General features: G+C 40.6%; 1 protein-coding gene and 1 non-coding gene across 3 annotated transcripts in view; one reads left to right on the plus strand and one right to left on the minus strand.

Annotated features, from left to right (window-relative positions):
- Positions 1-22,436, plus strand: part of VMP1 (vacuole membrane protein 1) — a 135,522-nt gene that overhangs the window by 52,951 nt on the left and 60,135 nt on the right. For both annotated transcript variants that reach the window (XM_012445405.3, XM_064378417.1), the window contains 2 exons: positions 5,329-5,496; positions 14,076-14,207. In XM_012445405.3, coding sequence (XP_012300828.1) covers positions 5,329-5,496; positions 14,076-14,207 — 300 coding nt within the window. The remainder of the gene's footprint in view (positions 1-5,328; positions 5,497-14,075; positions 14,208-22,436) is intronic.
- Positions 6,380-6,488, minus strand: LOC135275831 (U6 spliceosomal RNA). The gene has a single exon (XR_010343400.1). It is a non-coding gene; the product is annotated as a U6 spliceosomal RNA (small nuclear RNA).

Here is a 22,436-nt window from a genome sequence, read left to right on the forward strand (position 1 = left end):
ACACAGTGAAACTCTGTCTCTACTAAAAATACAAAACTTAGTGGGCGTGGTGCCGGGCGCCTGTACTCCCAGCTACTAGGGAGGTTGAGGCAGGAGAATAGCTTCAACCTGGGAGGCAGAGTTTGCAATGAGCCAAGATTGTGCCACTGCACTCCAGCCTGGGCGACAGAGCGAGACTCTGTCTCCAAAAAAAAAAAAAAGATGGAGTCTCACTCTGTCACCAGGCTGGAGTGCAGTGGCACAATCTCAGCTCACTGCAATTTTTAGTAGAGATGGGGTTTCACCATGTTGGCCAGGATGGTCTCGATCTCCTGACCTTGTGATCCACCCACCTCAGCCTCCCAAAGTGCTGGGATTACAGGCATAAGCCACTGCACCCAGCCTATGTGTTTTATTTTCTTGTGTTCATCCTGAATGGATTTGTTGTTTCTTAAATCTGCGGGTTGATATTTTTCATCAAATCTGGAGCAATATTGAGCAATATTTCTTTGGGTTATGAGTTATATTTTGCTGCTTCACATGTCTACTAATGTTATATTGAATGCTAGTAATTTTTAATTGAATGCTAGATATATAGTGTTAAATTGTTGGTTGTATGGATTTTGTTGTCTTCCTCTATAGAACATTGATGTGGAGGCAGGTTGAGAGGGGCAATTAAGTTACATATGGATCAGCTTGATCTTTTTTTTTTTTAATTCACCTGGGTGCAGGCAGGCTGAGGCTAAAAAGGGCATCAGCCTCGGCTTGATCTTTGGTTTTTGTTTTAAGACAGAGTCTCACTCTGTCGTCAGGCACCGAGCTGGAGTGCAGTGGCGCAATCTTGGTTCACTGCAACCTCCACCTTGTGGGTTTCAAGCAATTCTCCTGTCTCAGCCTCCCAAGTAGCTGGGACTACAGTCATGTGTCACCACGCCCAGCTAATTTTTTGTATTTTTAGTAGAGATGGGGTTTCACCATGTTGGCCAGAATGGTCTCGATCTCTTGACCTCGTGATACACCCGCCTCGGACTCCCAAAGTGCTGGGATTACAGGCGTGAGCCACTGCACCCGGCCTTCAGCTTAATCTTTTTTTTAAGTCTTGTTATAAACCCTGTTAGGGTCAGGCTAGAGTAGCTTTCACTCTAGGACCAGAAGGAAAGTTCTTACCTGTGAAGGCATGACCTTTCTGGGTTGAATGCTGAGTCTCTCTACTCTAGCTGGTTGATCGCAAATGTTTCCCAGGCCTGTGTGAACTCTGGGAATTGGTCAGTTTACAAATCCCCAGTAATTATTCTTTTCCCAGTTCTTTGCCTGGACTTGCGGTCTCACCTTAACATGCAATGCAGCTTTGTGTGCCATAGTCTGTAGAAGACCCCTGTTCAGATTTCTAGAGTTCTTTCTCTCTGTGTAGCTTTCTCTTTTCTGGTATACTGACTCATAAATTCTGACTGCCTCAGCCTCCCTGAATCCTGAACTCCTGAACCCCAGTCTCATTCTCAACTCAGCAGGAACAACATGCTTTGTTTGTACTCTTCCTCTTTTGACCATGGAATTTTTGGCAGATGTGGAATGTGTGTACACACAAGAAGCCAGAGTCAATGTATGGTTTCTTCATTTTTATCCCTTCTCTCAGTAATCAAAGCCCTGTACTACCTGTAGTACAGTGTCTAAAAAGAATTGTTCCACATATTTTGTCCAGTTTTCTAGTTGTTTGCTATAGAAATGAAAGTCTAGGCTGAGTGCGGTGGCTCACGCCTGTAATCCCAGCACTTTGGGAGGCCGAGGTGAGTGGATCACAAGGCCAGTTCAAGACTAGCTTGGCCAACATGGTGAAACCCCAACTCTATTTTTAAATTAAATAAATAAATAAATAAAAATTTAAAAAGAAATAAAAGTCTAGTATCCATTACTTCATCCGGCCGTCAGGCAGAAAACCTTCACCCATACACCAGGATCCCTATCCCATGCTCCCAGAAGAACTGGAACCTGCTGCACAGTAAATGTATAGATTTTATACCCTGTGGTGGGTTTTATCCAGTTAGGCTTTTCAAATAATACTGTAGCTGTTTGAGTCTTTACCCTTTTGTTTCTTTGTTTAGTATGGTTAAAAATGTGATTCATATTTGCTACATTGTAGTGTGACTTGTACTTTTTAGAAAATATACTTTAAAAGTAGTTTGAATTATGTGTAACTATTAAGCTATAATGTTGAATAGGACTTGTGAGGTTTCCTATCACTTAGTATAGTTTAAACTATAATGTCAAGGTGTATGCTGAGACAGGCTCTTGAGAATGAACAAAGGACAAGAAACTGAGTTTGTTAATGTTCGTTTTGTCTGGGAACCACCACATCTGCCTCACAAGCTAAGTAATCATGACTTATTAGTGTGGTTATGGAAAATATATGTCAGTTCAATTGAGTGAATGAACAGACTTCTTTAGAAAAAAGAATTCTCAAATCAGAAACTTGAGAAAACATTCTCAAATCAGGTTGTTGAAAATTTCCCTTTTCAGAATCACTAAAAACTATGAAGAACTTTTATTTTATTAGATAATGTATTTAATCTCTTAGGATACATTTTTTACATTTCTGGAATGCAAATATAGCTTTTTCTTTCCTATATATCCCAGAAATCTCATTATTTTAGCACCCAGGGAAGTTTTATTTTTGTTCACTTGAAATTCATTTCTAAGTTTACCTGTAGACTGTACCTATAGCCAAAGAGGACAGTTACATGGGGACAGCATAGACAAATTCTTAAATTTTCTTCTTTTTCACTTACTGGCATTCATAAGTCTCTTTTGTATTTTCTAACAGTAAAGGTAAAAGTTAAAGGTGGTTTCTTTCTTTCTTTTTTTTTTTTTTTGAGACGGAGTTCCGCTCTCCTTACCCAGGCTGGAGTGCAATGGCGTGATCTTGGCTCACCACAACCTCTGCCTCCTGGGTTCAGGCAATTCTCCTGCCTCAGCCTCCTGAGTAGCTGGGATTACAGGCACGCACCACCGTGCCCAGCTGATTTTTTGTATTTTTAGTAGAGACAGGGTTTCACCATGTTGACCAGGATGGTCTCGATCTCTTGACCTCGTGATCCACCCACCTGGGCCTCCCAAAGTGCTGAGATTACAGGCGTGAGCCACCGCACCCGGCTTTTTTTTTTTTCTTAATTGCATCTGATAGCTGTAATTGTATGGGAAGAAATGTTTCATGAATTATGCAGTCATTCTGAATATCACACACTTTGGGGCTTTTTTGTAGTATCACAAAATAATTCTTTTTCCCCCCAACTGTGAAATCTCTTGTGTGCATGTAGTGTTTAAAGAAGCAATTATAGATTTCATGATTAATCATAAGTTTTCAAAAACCTAAGTAATCAAAGCCTTCTCTTCAAAATCTTCTATAATTATTTTAAAACTTTAATATTTCCTCATTTCCAAGAATTAAAAGTTCCCCAAAAGAGGAAGAAAGACTAAAATTTCACATAGGTTTTTTTGATCCAGAAAATACTAATAATTAACTGATTCATTGCTAAGGATTTCATTTTTTAGTTATTAACAGAAAATGCCTATTCTGTTTAGAGATAAATATCACAGATGTGTGAAAATTTTGTATTTTATATTAACATGAAACAAAATTTTATCTTGATAGTAGAATGTCTTCATTTTATTTTTATCACTAGATTTTATGTACTTTGAACCACAAATTCTTTCATCATGTTTTCTCAAAATACTTTCTTATATACAGAGCCCACTTACTTTTCTTTGGGACTAGCTCATTTATGAAAAACTATCCTGGTCAACATGGTGAAACCCCGTCTCTACTAATACAAAAAATTAGCTGGGCATGGTGGTGCGTGCCTGTAATCCCAGCTACTCAGGAGGCTGAGGCAGGAGAATTGCCTGAACCCAGGAGGCGGAGGTTGTGGTGAGCCGAGATCGCGCCATTGCACTCCAGCCTGGGTAACAAGAGCGAAACTCCGTCTCAAAAAAAAAAAAAAAGAAAGGAAAGAAAAGAAAAACTATTGGAGAAATCTTTTTTTTTTTTTAAACGGGGTTTCACCATGTTGGTCAGGCTGGTCTTGAAGTCCCGACCTCAGGTGATCCGCCCGCCTTGGCCTCCAAAGTGCTTGGATTACAGGCGTGAGCCACCACAGCCGGCCTGGAGAAATCTTTAATAGAAACCATTCAGAAATATTCAGAAATGCACAATATAGTTAGTAATAAAATCTCATGTGTAAGTAATTTTATTCTACAAATAAAATTTCTCTTCATATAGCTGATGACTACTAGTAACTGTATGCTAGAAGGCATCTTGGCATCTGTCAACCTATGCTTAAGGGACCCAGGAACCTACATTTCAACCAGATCCCTAGTATGCAGACACCTCATCTTGTGGTGGTAGGAACCGTTGTGTAAAACTCATTGATACTGGTGTCACAGTTATATTTTTGCTTTATGATCTCACTGTGAAAGATTACATGAGGTGGTACTTCACCAGCTGTTTCTAAGTAAGGACATAAAGTGATATTCTCAAATTGTGCCTAAAAGAACAGTGGCTCAGGAAGTTTTTTTTAATAAAAGGAATAATATTCTAACAAATGAGAAATATAGATAAATAAAAGTCAAGCAAGTAATTAGGTCAGTGGTTGCCAGGGACTAGAACTTGAGGGAAGGAATTGGCCACAGAGGAACCCAAGGGATTTTTTTTTTTTGGTAAGAAATAGGGCCTTGTTCCATTTTCCAGACTGGAGTGTAGTGGCACAATCACAGCTCACTACAGCCTCCAACACCTAGGCTCAAGCAATCCTTCTGCCCCAGCCTCCCAAGTAGCTGGGACTGCAGGCACATGTCACAGTGCATGACTAATTTTTAAATTTTTTGTAGAGATGAGGTCTTGCTTTGTAGCTCAGGCTGGTCTTGAACTCCTGGCTTCAAGCAGTCCTCCTGCCTCAGCCTCCCAAAGTGCTGGGATTACCGGCATGAGCTGCCATTTCTGGCCAAGGGATCATTTTTGCAGTGATAGAAATATTCTATATCTTGATTGGTGTGGTCATATGACTGAATGTATTTGTCAAAGCTAATTGAAATGTAGACCTTAAACAAGTGATTTATTATGTGTAAATTATACTTCAATAAATCTGATTTTTTTTTAAGTCAACCAGGAAGAGATTCTGAAAAAGATTATTTTCTTCATATTACTAACTGCATCTTGAAATTATTTAGAATTATTTTGTTCTTTGAAAGCTAAGATTTTTCTTATAAAATATAGTAATTAATATACTATTAAAATAGCATGTGTATTGATAATCTTTTAATAGTTCTCATCAGAAGTTTCTTGTATTTGTTTTATAGGGTCCACATATAGCCTCAGTTACTTTAGCTGCTTATGAATGCAATTCAGTTAATTTCCCTGAACCACCCTATCCTGATCAGATTATTTGTCCAGATGAAGAGGGCCCTGAAGGAACCATTTCTTTGTGGAGTATCATCTCAAAAGTTAGGATTGAAGCCTGCATGTGGGTAAGATATGCATTTTCATACTTGTTTAAAACTAACCTCATCATCTTGATAGTGTGTTCTACTTTATTGAAATGGAATCTAAACATATTCCTTATCAGTAAATGATTCAGTAAGTAACCAGCTACCTACTTCCAAGGCAAAAGAAACCTTTTAGAGCATCTCCTTTTCATGAATGACCTTGAGAAGAAAGGCATGGACCATATGTATCACAAAGCAACTGAGACCAAGTAGACTATAGCAGGAAAAGGGAGTACAGATGATGGAACTATAGTTGAGCCTTGAACAATGTGTGGGTTAGGGGTGCCAACCCCCCTGTGCAGTAGGAAATCCACATATAACTTCTGACTTCCCAAAAACTTAATAACTTGCTCTGGCTCAGTTCAGATCCATGTTGTTCAAGGATCAACTGTATACTACATTATAAAATTTGTTCTAGTATTTCTTTTCTTTTTCTTTCTTTGAGATGAAGTCTTGCTGTGTTGCCCAGGCTGGAGTGCAGTGGTGTGATCTCGACTCACTGCAACCTCCACCTCCCAGGTTCAAGCCATTCTCCTGCCTCAGCCTCCCAAGTAGCTGGGACTACAGGCATGTGCCACCACACCTGGCTAATTTTTTTTGTATTTTTAGTAGAAATGGGGTTTCACCATGCTGGCCAGGCTGGTCTCGAACTCCTGACTTCAAGTGATCCATCCCCCTCAGCCTCCCAAAGTGCTGAGATTATAGACATGAGCCCACACCTGGCCTTCTTCCAGTATATCTATACCTGATAAACCCTTAGAACTTATCTAAGAGTTATATAAATTATATATAAATATTAGATTGGTAATATATAGTTATATATAAATACTAGATGGGTAAATGTCGTTATGTCTTACTTTTTTTTTTCTTTATTGTACGCTTCACGAATTTGCGTGTCATCCTTGTGCAGGGACCATACTAATATTCTCTGTATCATTCCAATTTTTTAGTATCTGTGCTGCTGAAGCGAGCACATGTCTACTTTTAGATTAAAATGCTGTGTTCTGGCCAGGTATGGTGGCTTATCCCTATAATCTTAGCACTTTGAGTGGCCAAGGCGGGCAGATCACTGGAGGCCAGGAGTTCAAGACAATCCTGGTCAACGTGGTGAAACCCCACCTCTGCTAAAAATACACAAATTAGCCAGCCGTGGTGGCGTGGACTTGTAATCATTTGAGAATCATTTGAACCCAGGAGGTAGGTGTTGCAGTGAGCCGACACTCACCACTGCCCTCCAGCCTGGGCAATGGAGCGAGACTCCATCTCAACAACAACAAAATACTGTGTTGAGAATCATTTGAACCCAGGAGGTAGGGGTTGCAGAGAGCCAAGACCCACCACTGAGAATCATTTGAACCCAGGAGGTAGGGGTTGCAGTGAGCCGAGACCCACCACTGCCCTCCAGCCTGGGCAACAGAGCGAGACTCCATCTCAACAACAAAATACTGTGTTCTTAGGGGACTCATTTCATTTCTGAGTTATTATATGCTAACTAAAGTAAGGTCAGATATTTCTTAATATAAACCAAACCATATTATAGTTAAAGTATCAGGCTGTATGATTGTATATGGCAAGTTTACTTTCAGTTGTCCCAGTTATTCTTTTTGTGGTTTTCTTAAGTTTACTTTGCAGAATTTTTTAGACAGCATGTTCAGTGGTGGATGGATTCTAATCCACACAATTTTTTTTTCTTTTTTGCTGTATGCCCAAATTTATTCAAGTATCCATTATTGAGGAATAATCCATTATTGAGGTTAAAGACTTCTGTTGCCATTTACGTTATTTTTTAACTCATTTGGATTTGTTATGTTCCTGTAATTTTTTTCCCACTGACAATTTCTTAGGAAATCAAAGATTATGGAACATATCATTTACAAATCTTAACTCACTAAAATTAGCATGAATACCATACCCTCAGAAGCAGCAGAGTTTTGAAACACAGTAAGTGTTAGCAATTGTGTTTTGCTTTAAAAGAATTATAAAGGAAATACCATAGCGTTGAATTTGTTGAATATGAAAGACAGGAAAAATTGTCTTGTTTCCTGTTGCTCTTTTATAAACTCTGGAAACAAATTTATTATACTAGTTACATATGCTTTATAAATTTGACATTAGCCTTTTGATAAAAAAATGTTAGAATAGGCCAGGCGTGGTGACTCACGCCTGTAATCCCAGCACTTTGGGAGGCCGAGGCGGGTGGATCACGAGGTCAAGAGATCGAGACCATCCTGGTCAACATGGTGAAACGCCGTCTCTACTAAAAATACAAAAATTAGCTGGGCATGGTGGCGCGTGCCTGTAATCCCAGCTACTTGGGAGGCTAAGGCAGGAGAATTGCCTGAACCCAGGAGGCGGAGGATGTGGTGAGCCAAGATGGCGCCATTGCACTCCAGCCTGGGTAACAAGAGCGAAACTCCGTCTCAAAAAAAAAAAAAAAAAAAATGTTAGAATAACAGAAGATACTTGGAACATACTAGAAGAGGGACTTTGTATATCAATTTGTCCTTTTTTTCTTAATATTATACTTTTGTTCTTTCAAAAATTATTTACATTGCTGGATTAACATTAATGCCAACAAATGAAAACTACTGTCTCAGCTGGCCATGATAACTGCCTCTTACAAATTTCCATAGTGTATATTGTCTATAGGCTTATTAGATCTGGCTTCATACATGCTTTAAATTAGTTAACTTGGCTGGTATGGTGGCTTTCTTCACCAAATAATATTTAGGATCCTAAAAAGATAAAATATACCTTAAATATATTAGCATCACAGTAATCAGCATTAAGTTTTGCACATAGGGCTGGGTATTGTGGCTACTAACTCCTGTAATCCCAGCACTTTGGGAGACCGAGGTGGGTGGATCACTTGAGGTCAGGGGTTTGAGACCAGCATGGCCAACAGGGTGAAACCCCATCTCTACTAAAAATACATAAAATTAGCTGGGCACCGTGGCTCACAACTGTATTCTCAGCGACTTGGGAGGCAGAGGCAGGAGAATCATTTGAACCTGGGAGGCATGGGTTGCAGTGAGCCAGGATTGCACCTCTGCACTTCAGCCTGTGCAACAGACCGAGACTCCATCTCAAAGAAATAAATTAATTAATTTTTTAAAAAGTTTTAGACATAGTATAGGAATGTACTGATTAATAGGTCAAACGTGTGTTCTTCTTTCCTTCTTTGTAACTGTCTTGTCATATCAAAAATATAGCACACACCAAGTTATGTTTAAATTTGTTAATATTGTTCTCAACATTTACAAGCACAGTCTTCAACAAATGGTGCTGGGGGTTGGGTATAGTGGCTCACACCTGTATTCCCAGCACTTTGGGAGGCTGAGGCAGGTGGATCACCTGAGGTCAGGAGTTCGAGACCAGCCTGGACAACATGATGAAACCCTGTCTCTACTAAAAATACAAAAATTAGCTGGGCATGGTGGTGGGCACCTGTAATTGCAGCTACTTGGGATGCTGAGGCAGGAGGATGGCTTGAACCCAGGAGTCGGAGGTTGCAGTGAGCTGAGATTGCATCATTGCACTCCAGTCTGGGTAACAAAGTAAGACTGTCTCAAAGAAAAAAAAATGGTGCTAGGAAAACTGAATATCCACATGCAAAGGAATGAAATTGGACCCTTACCTTATAACATATGTAAGAATTAATTCAAAATGCATCGAAGACACCAGCCTGTGCAATATAGTGATACCCCATCTCTACAAAAGATTTTATTAATTAGCTGGAAATGGCATGAGCTGAGCCTGTAGTCTCAGCTACTCTGAAGGCCAAAGTGGAAGGATTGCATCTTTACAAACTTCACTATCATTATATTGAATCAGCAAAATAATATACATAGTTGTTATAAAGAAGCTCACTCTGAGTTTCACCTTGTTCACATAGTTCTTTGGAGCACTTAAAACAAATTATTAGTTATTCTTTTGAGACTGAGTCTCACTCTATCGCCAGGCTGGAGTGCAGTGGCACGATCTTGACTCACTGCAATTTCTGTTTTCCGGTTTCAAGCAATTCTTCTGCCTCAGCCTCCTGAGTAGCTGGGACTACAGGCACACACCACCATGCCCGGCTAATTTTTTATATTTTTAGTAGAGACGGGGTTTCACCATGTTGGCCAGGATGGTCTCAATCTCTTGACCTCGTGATCTGCCTGCCTTGGCCTCCCAAAGTGTTGGGATTACAGGTGTGAGCCAGTGCACCTGGCTAGATATTTTTTTTTTATCAGGAAGGCACCTCTTACAGTGTGTTTGGCATCTTTATGAACTTCTACAATTTAACTCTTTCACCAGTGCAAGGCTTCTCAAATTATCTTTTCATTTTTGAATTCCACAAATAGTTATTAACCATCTAAGCACCAGGGGCTCAGGGTGAACAGAACTTAAAAGTCTCTACCCTTATTGAGCATTATATTCTACAGGGGGTGGGGGTAATAATTATGGAAAAATGTATATATAAATACAAACTGTGATTAGTGCTGTGAGGGAGAAATCTATGGTATAGCACTAGAATTTGCTGTCATCTGAAATTCAGGAAAGAGTTCCATAAAGAAGCAATTTTTTATTTTTTGAGATATAATCTCACTCTGTCGCCCAGACTGGAGTGCAGTGGCATGATCTCGGCTCACTGCAACCTCCGCCTCCTGTGTTCAAGTGATTTCATTTGAACTTTGCATTTGAACTTAGTGGAAGTTCATGTTCATGTTTTGAGTAAAATGTTACACTTCTGTCCTACTTTTTTCTGTGGAAAATTTTTCAAAAGTGCGGAGAATTATAAAATGAATTTAATATGCTTTCACTCAACTTTAGCTAATATTAACTAATAGTTAATATTGTTGTATCTACACCCTTTCTCATTCTCTTCTCAATTATCTTGAAGAAGATCCCAGACAGCATGTCATACATTGTCTGTAAATATATCAGCCTTGGGGCCTAAAAACCATTATCACACCTAAAAGAAACTATATTAGTCTCTTAAAATTCGTTATCCAATTAGTGTGCAAATTTTTCTGATTATATTTATTTCTTCTCAAATTTAAGCTAAAGAAATTGTCAAATAGTTTCCAGTGGTCTGAATTTTACTGATTAAATTCTAATTAGTATAATTCAAACATGTTGCTCTGTTCCTTCTGTTTCCTTTGAGTTGATAAATTGTGCTTTTTGTAAATAGGAGTATGCTTCATAACCTTGTGTATTTCTATCATGAGATACAATGTTTGCTTGTCCTTCCTTTTTGTGATATTAGCACCATGGATGATTTTTTTATTATATGAGTCCATTATTTTATTAGAGGTTATAAAATATTAGTATCCCAGTTACACTTTTATTTTATTTTTTTACTTATTAACGGGAGACAGGGTCTCACTCTGTCACTAGGCTGGAGTGCAGTGGCACAGTCACAGTTCACTGCAGCCTTGACCTCCCAGGCTCAAGCAATCCTCCCACCTCAGCTTCATGTATAGCTGGGACTAAAGGCACAAGCTACCATGCCAAGCTAATTTTTTGTAGATGGAGGGTTTTGCCGTGTTGCCCAGGCCGGTCTTGAACTCCTGGTATTATAGGCATGAGCCACTGTACCAGGCCTGAAATAATACTTTTTGTTGTTGTTGTTGAGATGGAGTCTCACTCTGTTGCCCAGGCTGGAGTGCAATGGGGCAATCTTGGCTCACTGCAACCTCCGCCTTCCTGGATTCAAGTGATTCTCCTGCCTAAGCCTCCTGAGTAGCTGGGATTACAGGCACATGCCACCAGGCCCGGCTAATTTTTGTATTTTTAGTAGAGACGAGGTTTCACCATGTTGGCCAGGCTGGTTTTGAACTCCTGACCTTGTGATCTACCCATCTTGGCCTCGCAAAATACTGGGATTACAGGTGTGAGCCACCGCAAGGAAAACTTTTCCCTGTCAGTAATTTAGTTACCCTGAGATATAGTTTATATCAGAAAAGGATAGATAGTTAATCTTTATTATACCAATTTTTTTTTTTTACAGAGTGTTGCTCTGTCGCCCAGGCTGGAATGCAATAATGCTATCTTGGCTCACTGCAACCTCCGCCTTCCAGGTTCAAGAGATTCTCCAGCCTCAGCCTCCCGAATAGCTGGGACTACAGGCATGCGCCACCACACCTGGCTAATTTTATATTGTTAGTAGAGACGGGGTTTCTTTATGTTGGTCAGACTGGTCTTGAACTCCTGACCTCAGGTGATCCACCTGCCTCAGCCTCCCAAAGTGGTGGGATTACAGGCATGAGCCACCACACCTGGCCGACCTCATCTCTTTTCCCCCCCCGCCCCCCAAAAAAAAAGAGAAAACAGAAATCCTGGCCAGGCACAATGGCTCACGCCTACAATCCCAGCATTGAGAGACCAAGGCAGGAGGATCACTTGAGCCCAAGAGTTTGAGACCAGCCCTGGCAACATAGCAAGACCTGGTCTCTACAAAAAAAAATTTTTTTTAAACTAACTGAGCAGCCAGGCACAGTGGCTCACTCCTGTAATCCCAGCACTTTCGGAGGTCAGTGCAGGTGGATCAGAAGTCAGGAGTTCGAGACCAGCCTGACCAAGATGATGAAACCCGCCTCTACTAAAAATACAAAAATTAGCCAAGCGCAATGGTAGGTGCCCGTAATCCCAGCTACTGGGGAGGCTGAGGCAGGAGAATCACTTGAACCCAGGCAGCAGAGGTTACAGTGAGCCGAGATCATACCACTGCACTCCAGCCTGGTTAACAAAGTGAGAGTCTGTCTCAAGGAAAAAAAAAAAATACTAGTCGAGCGTGGTAGCATATGCCTATAGTTCCAGCTATTCAGGAGACTGAGGTGGGAGGATCACTTGTGCCTGGGAGGTTGAGGCTGCAGTAAGCTATGATTGTGCAACTGCACTTCATCCTGGTGACAGAGATACTATCCCTAAAGTAAAAGAAAAAGTCCACCAAGTGAGTGCAATAGGAGTCATGCAATGTCATGAGGAAATAAACGTTTTTAATTTCACTACAGTTTCATTTTAACTGTAGTGAAAACTTATTCGCCGGGCACATTGGCTCACACCTGTAATCCTAGCACTTTGGGAGGCTGAGGTGGGCAGATCACGAAGTCAAGAGATCGAGACCATCCTGGCCAACATGGTGAAACCCTGTCTCTACTAAAAAAATGCAAAAATTAGCTGGGCGTGGTGGCGGGCGCCTGTACTCCCAGCTACTTGGGATGCTGAGGCAGGAGATTGAACCGGAGAAGTGGAGGTTGCAGTGAGCTGAGATCATGCCACTGCACTCCAACCTGGGTGACAGAGCGAGACTACAACTCAAAAAAAGAAAAAAACAAAAAAACTTACTCATCCTAATGTTTAGTTTTCAAGGGACTTCCTGACCACAATTGGTTAAAAGTTTTAACAGAAGAAATGTTGTATTTAAATTAAAGCAACTACTGAAATTCCAGAAGATTTCCTAGAGTATTTTTTTTTTTTGAGACGGAGTTTCGTTCTTGTTACCCAGACTGGAGTGCAATGGCGCGATCTCGGCTCACCACAACCTCCACCTCCTGGGTTCAAGCAATTCTCCTGCCTCAGCCTCCCGAGTAGTTGGGACTACAGGCACGCACCACCATGCTCGGCTAATTTTTTGTATGTTTAGTAGAGACGGGGTTTCACCATGTTGACCAGGATAGTCTCAATCTCTTGACCTCGTGATCCACCCGCCCAAAGTGCTGAGATTATAGGCACAAGCCACCGTGCCCAGCCTCCTAGAGTATTTTTATCTAACATTTATTATACTGGTGAATTTTTTTTTTCTGGAGATGGAGTCTCACTCTGTCACCGGGCAGGAGTACAGTGGCATGGTCTCGGCTCACTGCAACCTCTGCCTCCCGAGTTCAAATGATTCTCCTGCTTCAGCCTCCTGAGTATCTGGGACTACAGGTGCACACCACCATGCCCAGCTAATATTTGTACTTTTAGTAAAGACAGGGTTTCACCATGTTGGCCAGGATGGTCTCGATCTCTTGACCTTGTGTTCCACCGACCTCGGCCTCCCAAAGTGCTGGGATTGCAGGCATGAGCCACCACACCCGGCCACTGGTGAATTCTTATTACCAGATAATTTGAATCTCAAAAAGGAGGGGGCAAGTGATCAAATTAGCAGACTCTAAGTAGTGATTCTAGAGAACTAAAATTTACTTAATGTCTACAATGTGCCAGGTGTTGTCTCAAGATTTTTTTTTTTTAAATAGACAGGAATCTCACAATGTTGCCCAGGCTACCTCAAACTCCCGGGCTCAGGTGATCTCCCTGTCTCAGAATCCTGAGTATCTATGACTACAGGTGCGTGCCACTGTGCCTGACTTGTCTTAAGGGTTTTATGTGTATTATCTTGCCAAGCATCAGATAGGTCAGAATTAGAGCCAGGATTCAAACTCTTATTATTTTGATTGTGTCACATATGCTTTCCCTCAATATGTTGCATCTCAGAATGCTTCTGGTGTTACAGAAGAGTATAGGTTTGATCTATTAAGTGTCATTGTGTTGAAAACAGAACCTCATTGTAAGTATTTTGATTTTTCACCTAGGGTATTGGTACAGCAATTGGAGAGTTGCCTCCATATTTCATGGCCAGAGCAGCTCGCCTCTCAGGTGCTGAGCCAGATGATGAAGAGTATCAGGAATTTGAAGAGATGCTGGAACATGCAGAGTCTGCACAAGTAAGAACAATGAGGGTAGAAAATAGAACACTTTACTTATTCCTAAAGAGGCTATTAAGGTAAAATTGTTAATAGTTACTCTGAAGAAGAAAATTACTAAAGTTAAAAAAAAAAAGAAATATGACTTGAGATAGAAATATTTAGAAAGGTCAAAATATAAAATATAATCTTGATTTAAAATAGAAAATTATTAAAAAATGCAATAAGACAGCTCTTACTACACTAAAACACCTTGTCAGAAACCAGGGTAAATTACTGTTGCCCATGATGTTAAGGAGCTGAAACTTACTTTTTCCATTATTTGCTTGGAGGTATTACTAAGCTGACTGCTGAATAAGTAAGGGAGACAAATAGATGGACCAGGCCCTGAGTCCAAAATAGTAGAACTTCTGAATTGTTTAAGAACCCAAGACAGGAAGATTGCCTAAGTCCAGGAGTTTGAGGCTGCAAGTGAGCTATTATCATGCCACTGTACTCTGGCCTAAGCAACAGACCCTGTCTCTTAAAAAAAAAAAAAAAGACATTATATGTCTATTTCTATAGTGACCCTTTCCTCCCTTGAAAGCAATTTCATTCTGTACTCCACACAGTGTGCAGACCTGCTGAAATGTTTGCTAGGGGAATACATGAATTACATCAAATTCTTAAGTAGTTACTAAAACTTTAAACTAGTAAGCAATATGCAGTAGTATATTTGACAATAGTAATAGTAGAACCTTTTCTTTCTTTCTTTGCTTGTTTCTTGCTTTTGTTTTTGTTGTTGTTGTTTTGATTCAGGGTTTCACTCTGTCATCCAAGCTGTAGTGCAGTGATACAATCTTAGCTTACTTCAGCCTCAAATTCTTAGGCTCCAGCCGGGCATGGTAGCTCATGCCTGTAATCCCAACACTTTGAGAGCCTGAGGTGGGCAGATCACTTGAGCCAAGGAGTTTGAGATCAGCCTGGGCAATAGTGAGACCTTGTCTCTACAAAAATTTTTTTTTTTTTTTTTTTTTTTTTTTTGAGACGGAGTTTCGCCCTTGTTACCCAGGCTGGAGTGCAATGGTGTGATCTCGGCTCACCGCAACCTCCGCCTTCTGGGTTCAGGCAATTCTCCTGCCTCAGCCTCCTGAGTAGCTGGGATTACAGGCACGCACCACCATGCCCAGCTAATTTTTTGTATTTTTAGTAGAGACGGGGTTTCACCATGTTGACGAGGATGGTCTCGATCTCTTGTCCTCGTGATCCACCCGCCTCAGCCTCCCAAAGTGCTGGGATTACAGGCTTGAGCCACCGCGCCCGGCCAAAAAAATTTTTTAAAAGCTTAGCTGGGCCTAGTGGCACATGCTTGTAGTCCTAGCTACTTGGGAGGCTGAGGTCGGAGGATCACTTGAGCCTGGGAGGCAAAGATTGCAGTGAGACATGATCATGCTACTGCACTCCAGCCTGGGCAACAGAATGGGACTATCTCAAAAAACATAAAGTTGGCCAGTTGCAGTGGCTAATGCCTGTAATCCCAGCACTTTGAAATGCTGAGGCAGGCGGATCATCTAAGGTGAGGAGTTTGGGACCAGCCTGGCCAACATGGTGAAACCCGGTCACTACTAAAAAGACAAAAATTAGCCAGGTGTGGTGGCACATGCCTGTAATCCCAGCCACTCGGGAGGCTGAAACAGGAGAATTACTTGAACCCAGAAGGCAGAGGTTGCAGTGAGCTGAGATTATGCCAGTCATTGCACTCCAGCCTGGGCAACAAGAGCAAAACTCCCTCTAAAAAAAAAAAAAAAAAAAAAAAAAAAAAAAAAAAAATTATTATCCTCCGGCCTCAACCTCGCAAGTAGCTCAGACTACAGGTATGTACCATTAAGGTCAGCTAATTTTAATTTTTTTTAGCGACAGGGTCTTGCTATGTTGCCCAGGTTGGCCTCAAACTCCTGGGCTCAAGCAGTCCTCCCACAGTGCTGGGATTACAGGAGTGAGCCACCACAACTGGCCTAAACTTTCTTTTTGAATAATATATATATATATATATATATTTTTTTTTTTTTTTTTTTTTTTTTTTGAGACGGAGTTTCGCTCTTGATACCCAGGCTGGAGCGCAATGGCGCGATCTCGGCTCACCGCAATCTCCGCCTCCTGGGTTCAGGCAATTCTCCTGCCTCAGCCTCCTGAGTAGCTGGGATTACAGGCACGCGCCACTGTGCCCAGCTAATTTTTTGTATTAGTAGAGACGGGGTTTCACCATGTTGACCAGGATGGTCTCGATCTCTTGACCTCGTGATCCACCCGCCTCGGCCTCCCAAAGTGCTGGGATTACAGGCTTGAGCCACTGCGCCCGGCCCTTTTTGAATAATATTTAACAGTTCAAACTACTCAGCTGTTCAGACTTGCCTTTGCCTGAGTCAGATTAGTGACTTTTTACTCTGGAGTGTTCTAGACAATGAGCAAGTTAATCTCAAGATGGGCAAGTTAAATTTTCAGGAAAGAAAAATACTAAATGCTAGGCCTAGGCAAGTGATAACATAATTGGCTGAGACTTTTAAACCTAATCGCAATCTGTATATCAGCCTCTATCTTAGTTATCTCTACAGAGTGTTTTGTTCTCCGGAAAATTTCTAAGAACATTGTTGAAAGATTAAGTCTCCATCTTCAAGTCAGATAGGCTTTTAAAAAATGCATTATTACCTAGAATTTGGGAGGCTGAGGCAGAAGGATTGCTTGAGGCCAGAAATTCAAGACCATCCTGGGCAATATGGCAAGATCTAGCCTCTACAAAAAACAAAAAATTAGCTGTGTTGGGTGGTGCATTTCTATAGTCTCTGCTACTTGGGAGGCTAACACAGGAGCATTGCTTGAGCCCAGAAGGTCGAGGCTGCAGTGAGCTACATTTGCACTACTGCACTCTACTCTGGATAACAGAGCAAGACCCCACCTCAATAAAAAAAAAAAAAAAGGCATTATGAAATAGAATTCAACCAAGTATGGTTATAGTTTTTAATTAAATACAAAACTTTCAAATATGAATTTAGAATAGCCAAATATAAAACAAATGAAAGAGCCATGAGCATCTGCTCTGCATGGAAAGAGGCAAGTTGCCCTGGTATCTGCTTTGCCTTATCCACCAACCAAATATTATGCCTCTCATGACATCATAATGTTTACATTAATATTAGTAATTATTACAAATATAAACTTCAAAAATTATTTTTAGCATTTTAAAAATCCAGTATCTAATAGGACCCTTGTGTTAACTCTGAAGGAGTTTGGAAAGGTACCATTCTTCTAGCTTTATAGAAAACTGTACATCTAGTTGTTACTTCCAAAATTTCACATACTTATAGGTAGAACCAAAACTCAGAATGCCAGCATTACTGGTATATTCTGATTACTGAAACCAGTCTGTCCACAGTAGTAGATGGGTGAGACTTGTGACAACTGATAGTTCTTTGAGTGATGGCACTAACTAATGTATGTCATTTAACACTCCTAAAATTCTTTTTTTATCTATGTGAAATTGGCAGGTTGAAATGGAATAAGTATAAGGTGACTTGCAGATATAAATTTGTATGCTATGACTTGGATTCCAAACGGATATGAGAGTTGTTCTCTCTTAAGTCAACTAACGTACTATGATTATTTCTCCTTTGTTTTTTAAAGCTTATTTTCTTGGAATTAACATTTTCAAATTAGCATTGTCTCTAAATCTCTGACTTGCCTTCTCTCCTCTCCAACAGCGCTGTAAAAACACCTCTTGATACCGCTTTCCACTTGGTAACACATATAAAATTATATCAATTTCTTTTTTTTTCTTTTTTTATTTATTTATTTTTTTTAAAGACGGGGTTTCACCATGTTAGTCAGGCTGGTCTTGCACTCCCGACCTCAGGTGATCTGCCCGCCTTGGCCTCCAAAGTGCTTGGATTACAGACGTGAGCCACCACGCCCAGCCATTATATCAATTTCTTAATCATCTCTCTGGATCCCTCCATGCTCCCACTCCATTCTGTACTTGCTGTTTTTTGTTGTTGTTGTTGTTTTAAAAAAAGATAGGGTGTCACCACGTTGACCAGGCTGGTCTCGAACTCCTGACCTCAGGTGATCCACCCATCTCAGCCTCCCAAAGTGCTGGGATTACAGGCATGAGCCACTGCACCCAGCCCTGTACTTGCTGTTCTGTTGGCCTTCTGCACAGTTGCTTCTGACTTGGTTTAGATTTATTGTCTTCCTCTTTCTTGATTTTCTTTTCTTGATTTGCTTTCATTTTGCTTGAACATATTCTGCTCTAGGTTTCTGAGAAAGGGTGAGTAAATGGAAAATTTGATACCGTACATTCTAAACTAGCATATTCTTCATTCATAATTAATTAAATATAGGATTGTAGGTTTAAATTCACTTTTTGTACTTAGAATTTGGAAGGCATTGTTCAATTGTCTTCAAGTTTCTGATATTGGTATCCAAGGGGCTGATGCCCTTTCGAGGCCTCTTTATAAGCAGTCTACTTTTGTTTTGTTTTGTTTTGTTTTCTCTCTAGAAGCTTTAGGTTCCTTTTCTGAGGTATAGGTCTTCTTAAAATGTATTCGGGCTGGGCACAGTGGCTCATGCCTGTAATCCCAGCACTTTGGGAGGCCGAGGTGGGTGGATCACCTGAGGTCAGGAGTTCGAGACCATCCTGGCCAACATGGTAAAACCCTGTCTCTACTAAAAATACAAAAAAATTAGCTGGGCATGGTGGCACGCGCCTTTAGTCCCAGATACTCGGGAGTCTGAGACGGGAGAATCGCTTGAACCCAGGAGGTAGAGGTTGCAGTGACCCAAGATCGTGCCACTGCACTCCAGCCTGGGCAACAGAGCAAGACTCCGTCTAAAAAAAAGAAAAATACAAATAAAATAAAATGTATTCTGATAGGTGCTCAGAAACTTGTTCCTTAGTTTTGGGAAATGTTCTTGTATTTTTTATGTGAGAGTTTTCCCTCTTTAGTCTCTATTCTTGCTTCCTGCAATTCTAGTTGCTTCAATGTTAGGCCTCCTATGCCCATCCTTTTAATTTTTTAAATCTTTTTGCTTCTAATATTTATCTCATTTTACTATCTATGAGATTTCCCAAGTTTATCTTCTAATTTTTATATCAAAATGTTTTTCTGCTATTACATATTTATTTTCGAAAAGCAATTTGTATGTATTTTTCAGGCTTTTCTGTTTGTTCAATTTGGAGTTCAGGGCTTTTCTCAAAGCCTGATAATCCTTATTTGTCTGTTTATATAAGAATAAGGCATTTAATGGCTGGGTGAAGTGGCACATGCCTGTAATCCCAGCACTTTGGAAGGCTGAGGCAAGCAGATCACTTGAGTTCAGGAGTTCGAGACCAGCCTGGCCAACATGTTGAAACCCTATCTCTACTAAAAATACAAAAATTAGCCAGGCATGGTGGCGGGTACCTGTAATCCCAGCTACTCGGGAGGCTGAGGCGGTAGAATTGCTTGAGCCTGGAAGGCTTAGGTTTCAGTGAGTCAAGATCGTGTCACTGCACTCTAGCCTGAGCAACAGAGTGAGACTCTGGCTCAACAAAAAGAATAAGGCCCTTAAAAGCTAAATGGAAGCTATGTGTGTAGAGGCCAGGTGTAGTGATGGTGAGGCTTCCCTATTATACAGTCAAGTGGCATTCAGGCTTAATATTTACTGAGAACCTCTATATATCAGTGTCTATTGCTTTTCTTGGGATAGTTCAGTTTCTCTATGATGAATTCTTCAATTTCTTGCCTAGGCAATACAGACGGTCTCTGACTTACAATGGTTCGACTTATGATTTTTCACGTTTACAATGGTATGAAAGTGATACTCATTCAGTACAAGCCATAGGTTGAATTTTGGATTTTGATCTTTTCCCAAGCTAGCGTTATGTGGTACCATACACTCACACAATGCCAAGTAACAGCAGTGAGCCACACTGTCAGTCAGCCAGGTGGTCATGAGGTTATACATTTATATTCTGCAGTATACTGTAATTTTGCCCAACTATAGGCTAATGTAAGTCTTCTGAGCATGTCTAAGGTAGGCTAGGCTAAGCTATGATGTTTGGTAGGTTAGATGTATTCAATGCTTTTTTTGATTTACGATATATTTAACTACGATGGGGTTATGAGATGTTACCCATTATAAGTCAAGGAACATCTATATCAGCCTTGCTGCTGACATGCTAAAGCTAGGCTGGGGAAGAGTGGTTAGAGATCTCAATTTAGTATGTGGACTGTGGCTTAACTCACTTTCTGTTCCATCCGTGAATACCTGCAGTAACACAAGCACAATTATGTCCTGAGCCCAGAACATTCACTTTTGTCTAGAGACTATGTCTCCTGCTGATATGAGTGAGTCAATTGCCTTGCTGTGCTAAGTAGGGATGGGACCTGGGAGTCTAATTCTTATGCAACTTCCTTGTTTTCAGCCCTATGCCAGCCTTTTCTGGCAGTTCTGCTGAAGAGCTCTTTTGGAGTTCTGTGGGACAAATCGTTTTGCTTCTCTTCCGTATCCCTCCCCTATATGTTCTCAGATACAATCTTTTCTTCTGTTTGTCCTGTCTTCATTTATGAATGCTGACTTCATGAAAGATTGAGTTCTCGTTTCTGTTTCCTATGTTTTGGGGTTATTTTTAGGACAAGGAGTATTCCAGTTCTCTATTACTAGTAACAAATCACCCCAATATTTAGTGGTTTAAGCTAAGAAAAGTTATTCATGTTCATGTTGCTCACAGAGTGCAATGAGTGCTTTGTCTCTGTGTGGCATCTCTCAAGGATCCCATCCATAGCACTCCCTATGGTGGGCTAGAATATCAGACTAGAATACTTATTTCATTCTTTGCAGGGCTTTGATTTTAGATTTTTTTTTTTTTTTTTTTTTTTTTTTTTTTGAGATGGAGTTGCCCTCTTGTTGCCCAGGCTTCAGTGCAGTGCTGCAATCTCAGTTCACCACAACTTCTGCCTCCTGGGTTCAAGTGATTCTTCTGCCTCAGCCTCCCGAGTAGCTGGGATTACAGGCATGTGCCACCAAGGGTGACCCACCCACCTCAGGTGATCCACACGCTGCCTCCCAAAGTGCTGGGATTGTAGGCGTGAGCCACCATGCACAGCCTGATTTTAGAATTTTAAATAATGAATTTTATAAGTTTATTCCCATCTAAAAGCTCAATTCTAGAATTTGATGAAGAATTATTTATCTTATCTACATAATTTGAGCTCTTGAAGTCTTTGTCCATTTCTCAATCTTTATCTATCAACTATTGGGTTAATAATCTTTTTCTTTGATCTCTTATGTCCCTGATTAGTTACTTTTTGAGGGAATCTTCTCTAATTGCACTTTTTCTTTGAGTTGTGGAAACTAGACTGCACATAGTACTTATGTTGGTTATGAGGTTTGGCTATTTTCATCTTGTAAAGCCAATAATTATAATCACTATTTTAGGATAAACTATACATTTCTTAGTCCCTAATTTCATATTTGCTTATTTTTATTGAAAAATCAAGTAAGCAAAATGTGCACATACTGTTTCATGTTCCTTGTCAGAAATCATATACTCTTGCTGGGTGCAGTGACCCACGCCTGTAATTCCAGCACATTGGAAGACAAAGGCAGGCAGATAACTTGAGGTCAGGAGTTCAAGACCAGCCTGGCCAACATGGTGATACCCTGTCTGTACCAAAAATACAAAAAATTAGCCAGGCATGGTAGTAGTGCTGTGCTTACCATAACATAATGTAGCAATATTTTTATCCTGGTTAATGCAATAAAAAGTAGAGAACTAGTTTTTTTCTCCTATATTTGCTATGATTTGATTTTTCTTTTTATTTTTTTCTTTTTCTTTCTTTTTTCTTTTCTTTTTTTTTTTTTTTTTTTTTTTTTTTGAGACGGGGTCTAGCATTGTCACCCAGGCTGGAGTGCACTGGCACAATTTCAACTCACTGCAACCTCCACCTCCTGGGTTCAAGTGATTTTCTTGCCTCAGCCTCCCCAGTAGCTGGGATTACAGGCGCCCACCACCACCCTCAGCTAATTTTTTGTATTTTTTTAGTAGAGACGGGGTTTCACTATGTTGGCCTGGCTGGTCTCAAACTCCTGACCTCGTGATCCGCCCACCTCAGCCTCCTGAAGTACTGGGATTACAGGCATGAGCCACCACATCTGGCTAATTTTTTGTATTTTTAGTAGAGATGGGGTTTCACCATGTTGGCCAGGCTGGTCTCGAACTGCTGACCTCAGGTG

This window comes from Aotus nancymaae, unplaced genomic scaffold, assembly GCF_030222135.1.
Source record: "Aotus nancymaae isolate 86718 unplaced genomic scaffold, 86718_ANA_hifiasm-v0.15.2.pri h1tg000018l, whole genome shotgun sequence".
NCBI lineage: Eukaryota > Metazoa > Chordata > Mammalia > Primates > Aotidae > Aotus > Aotus nancymaae.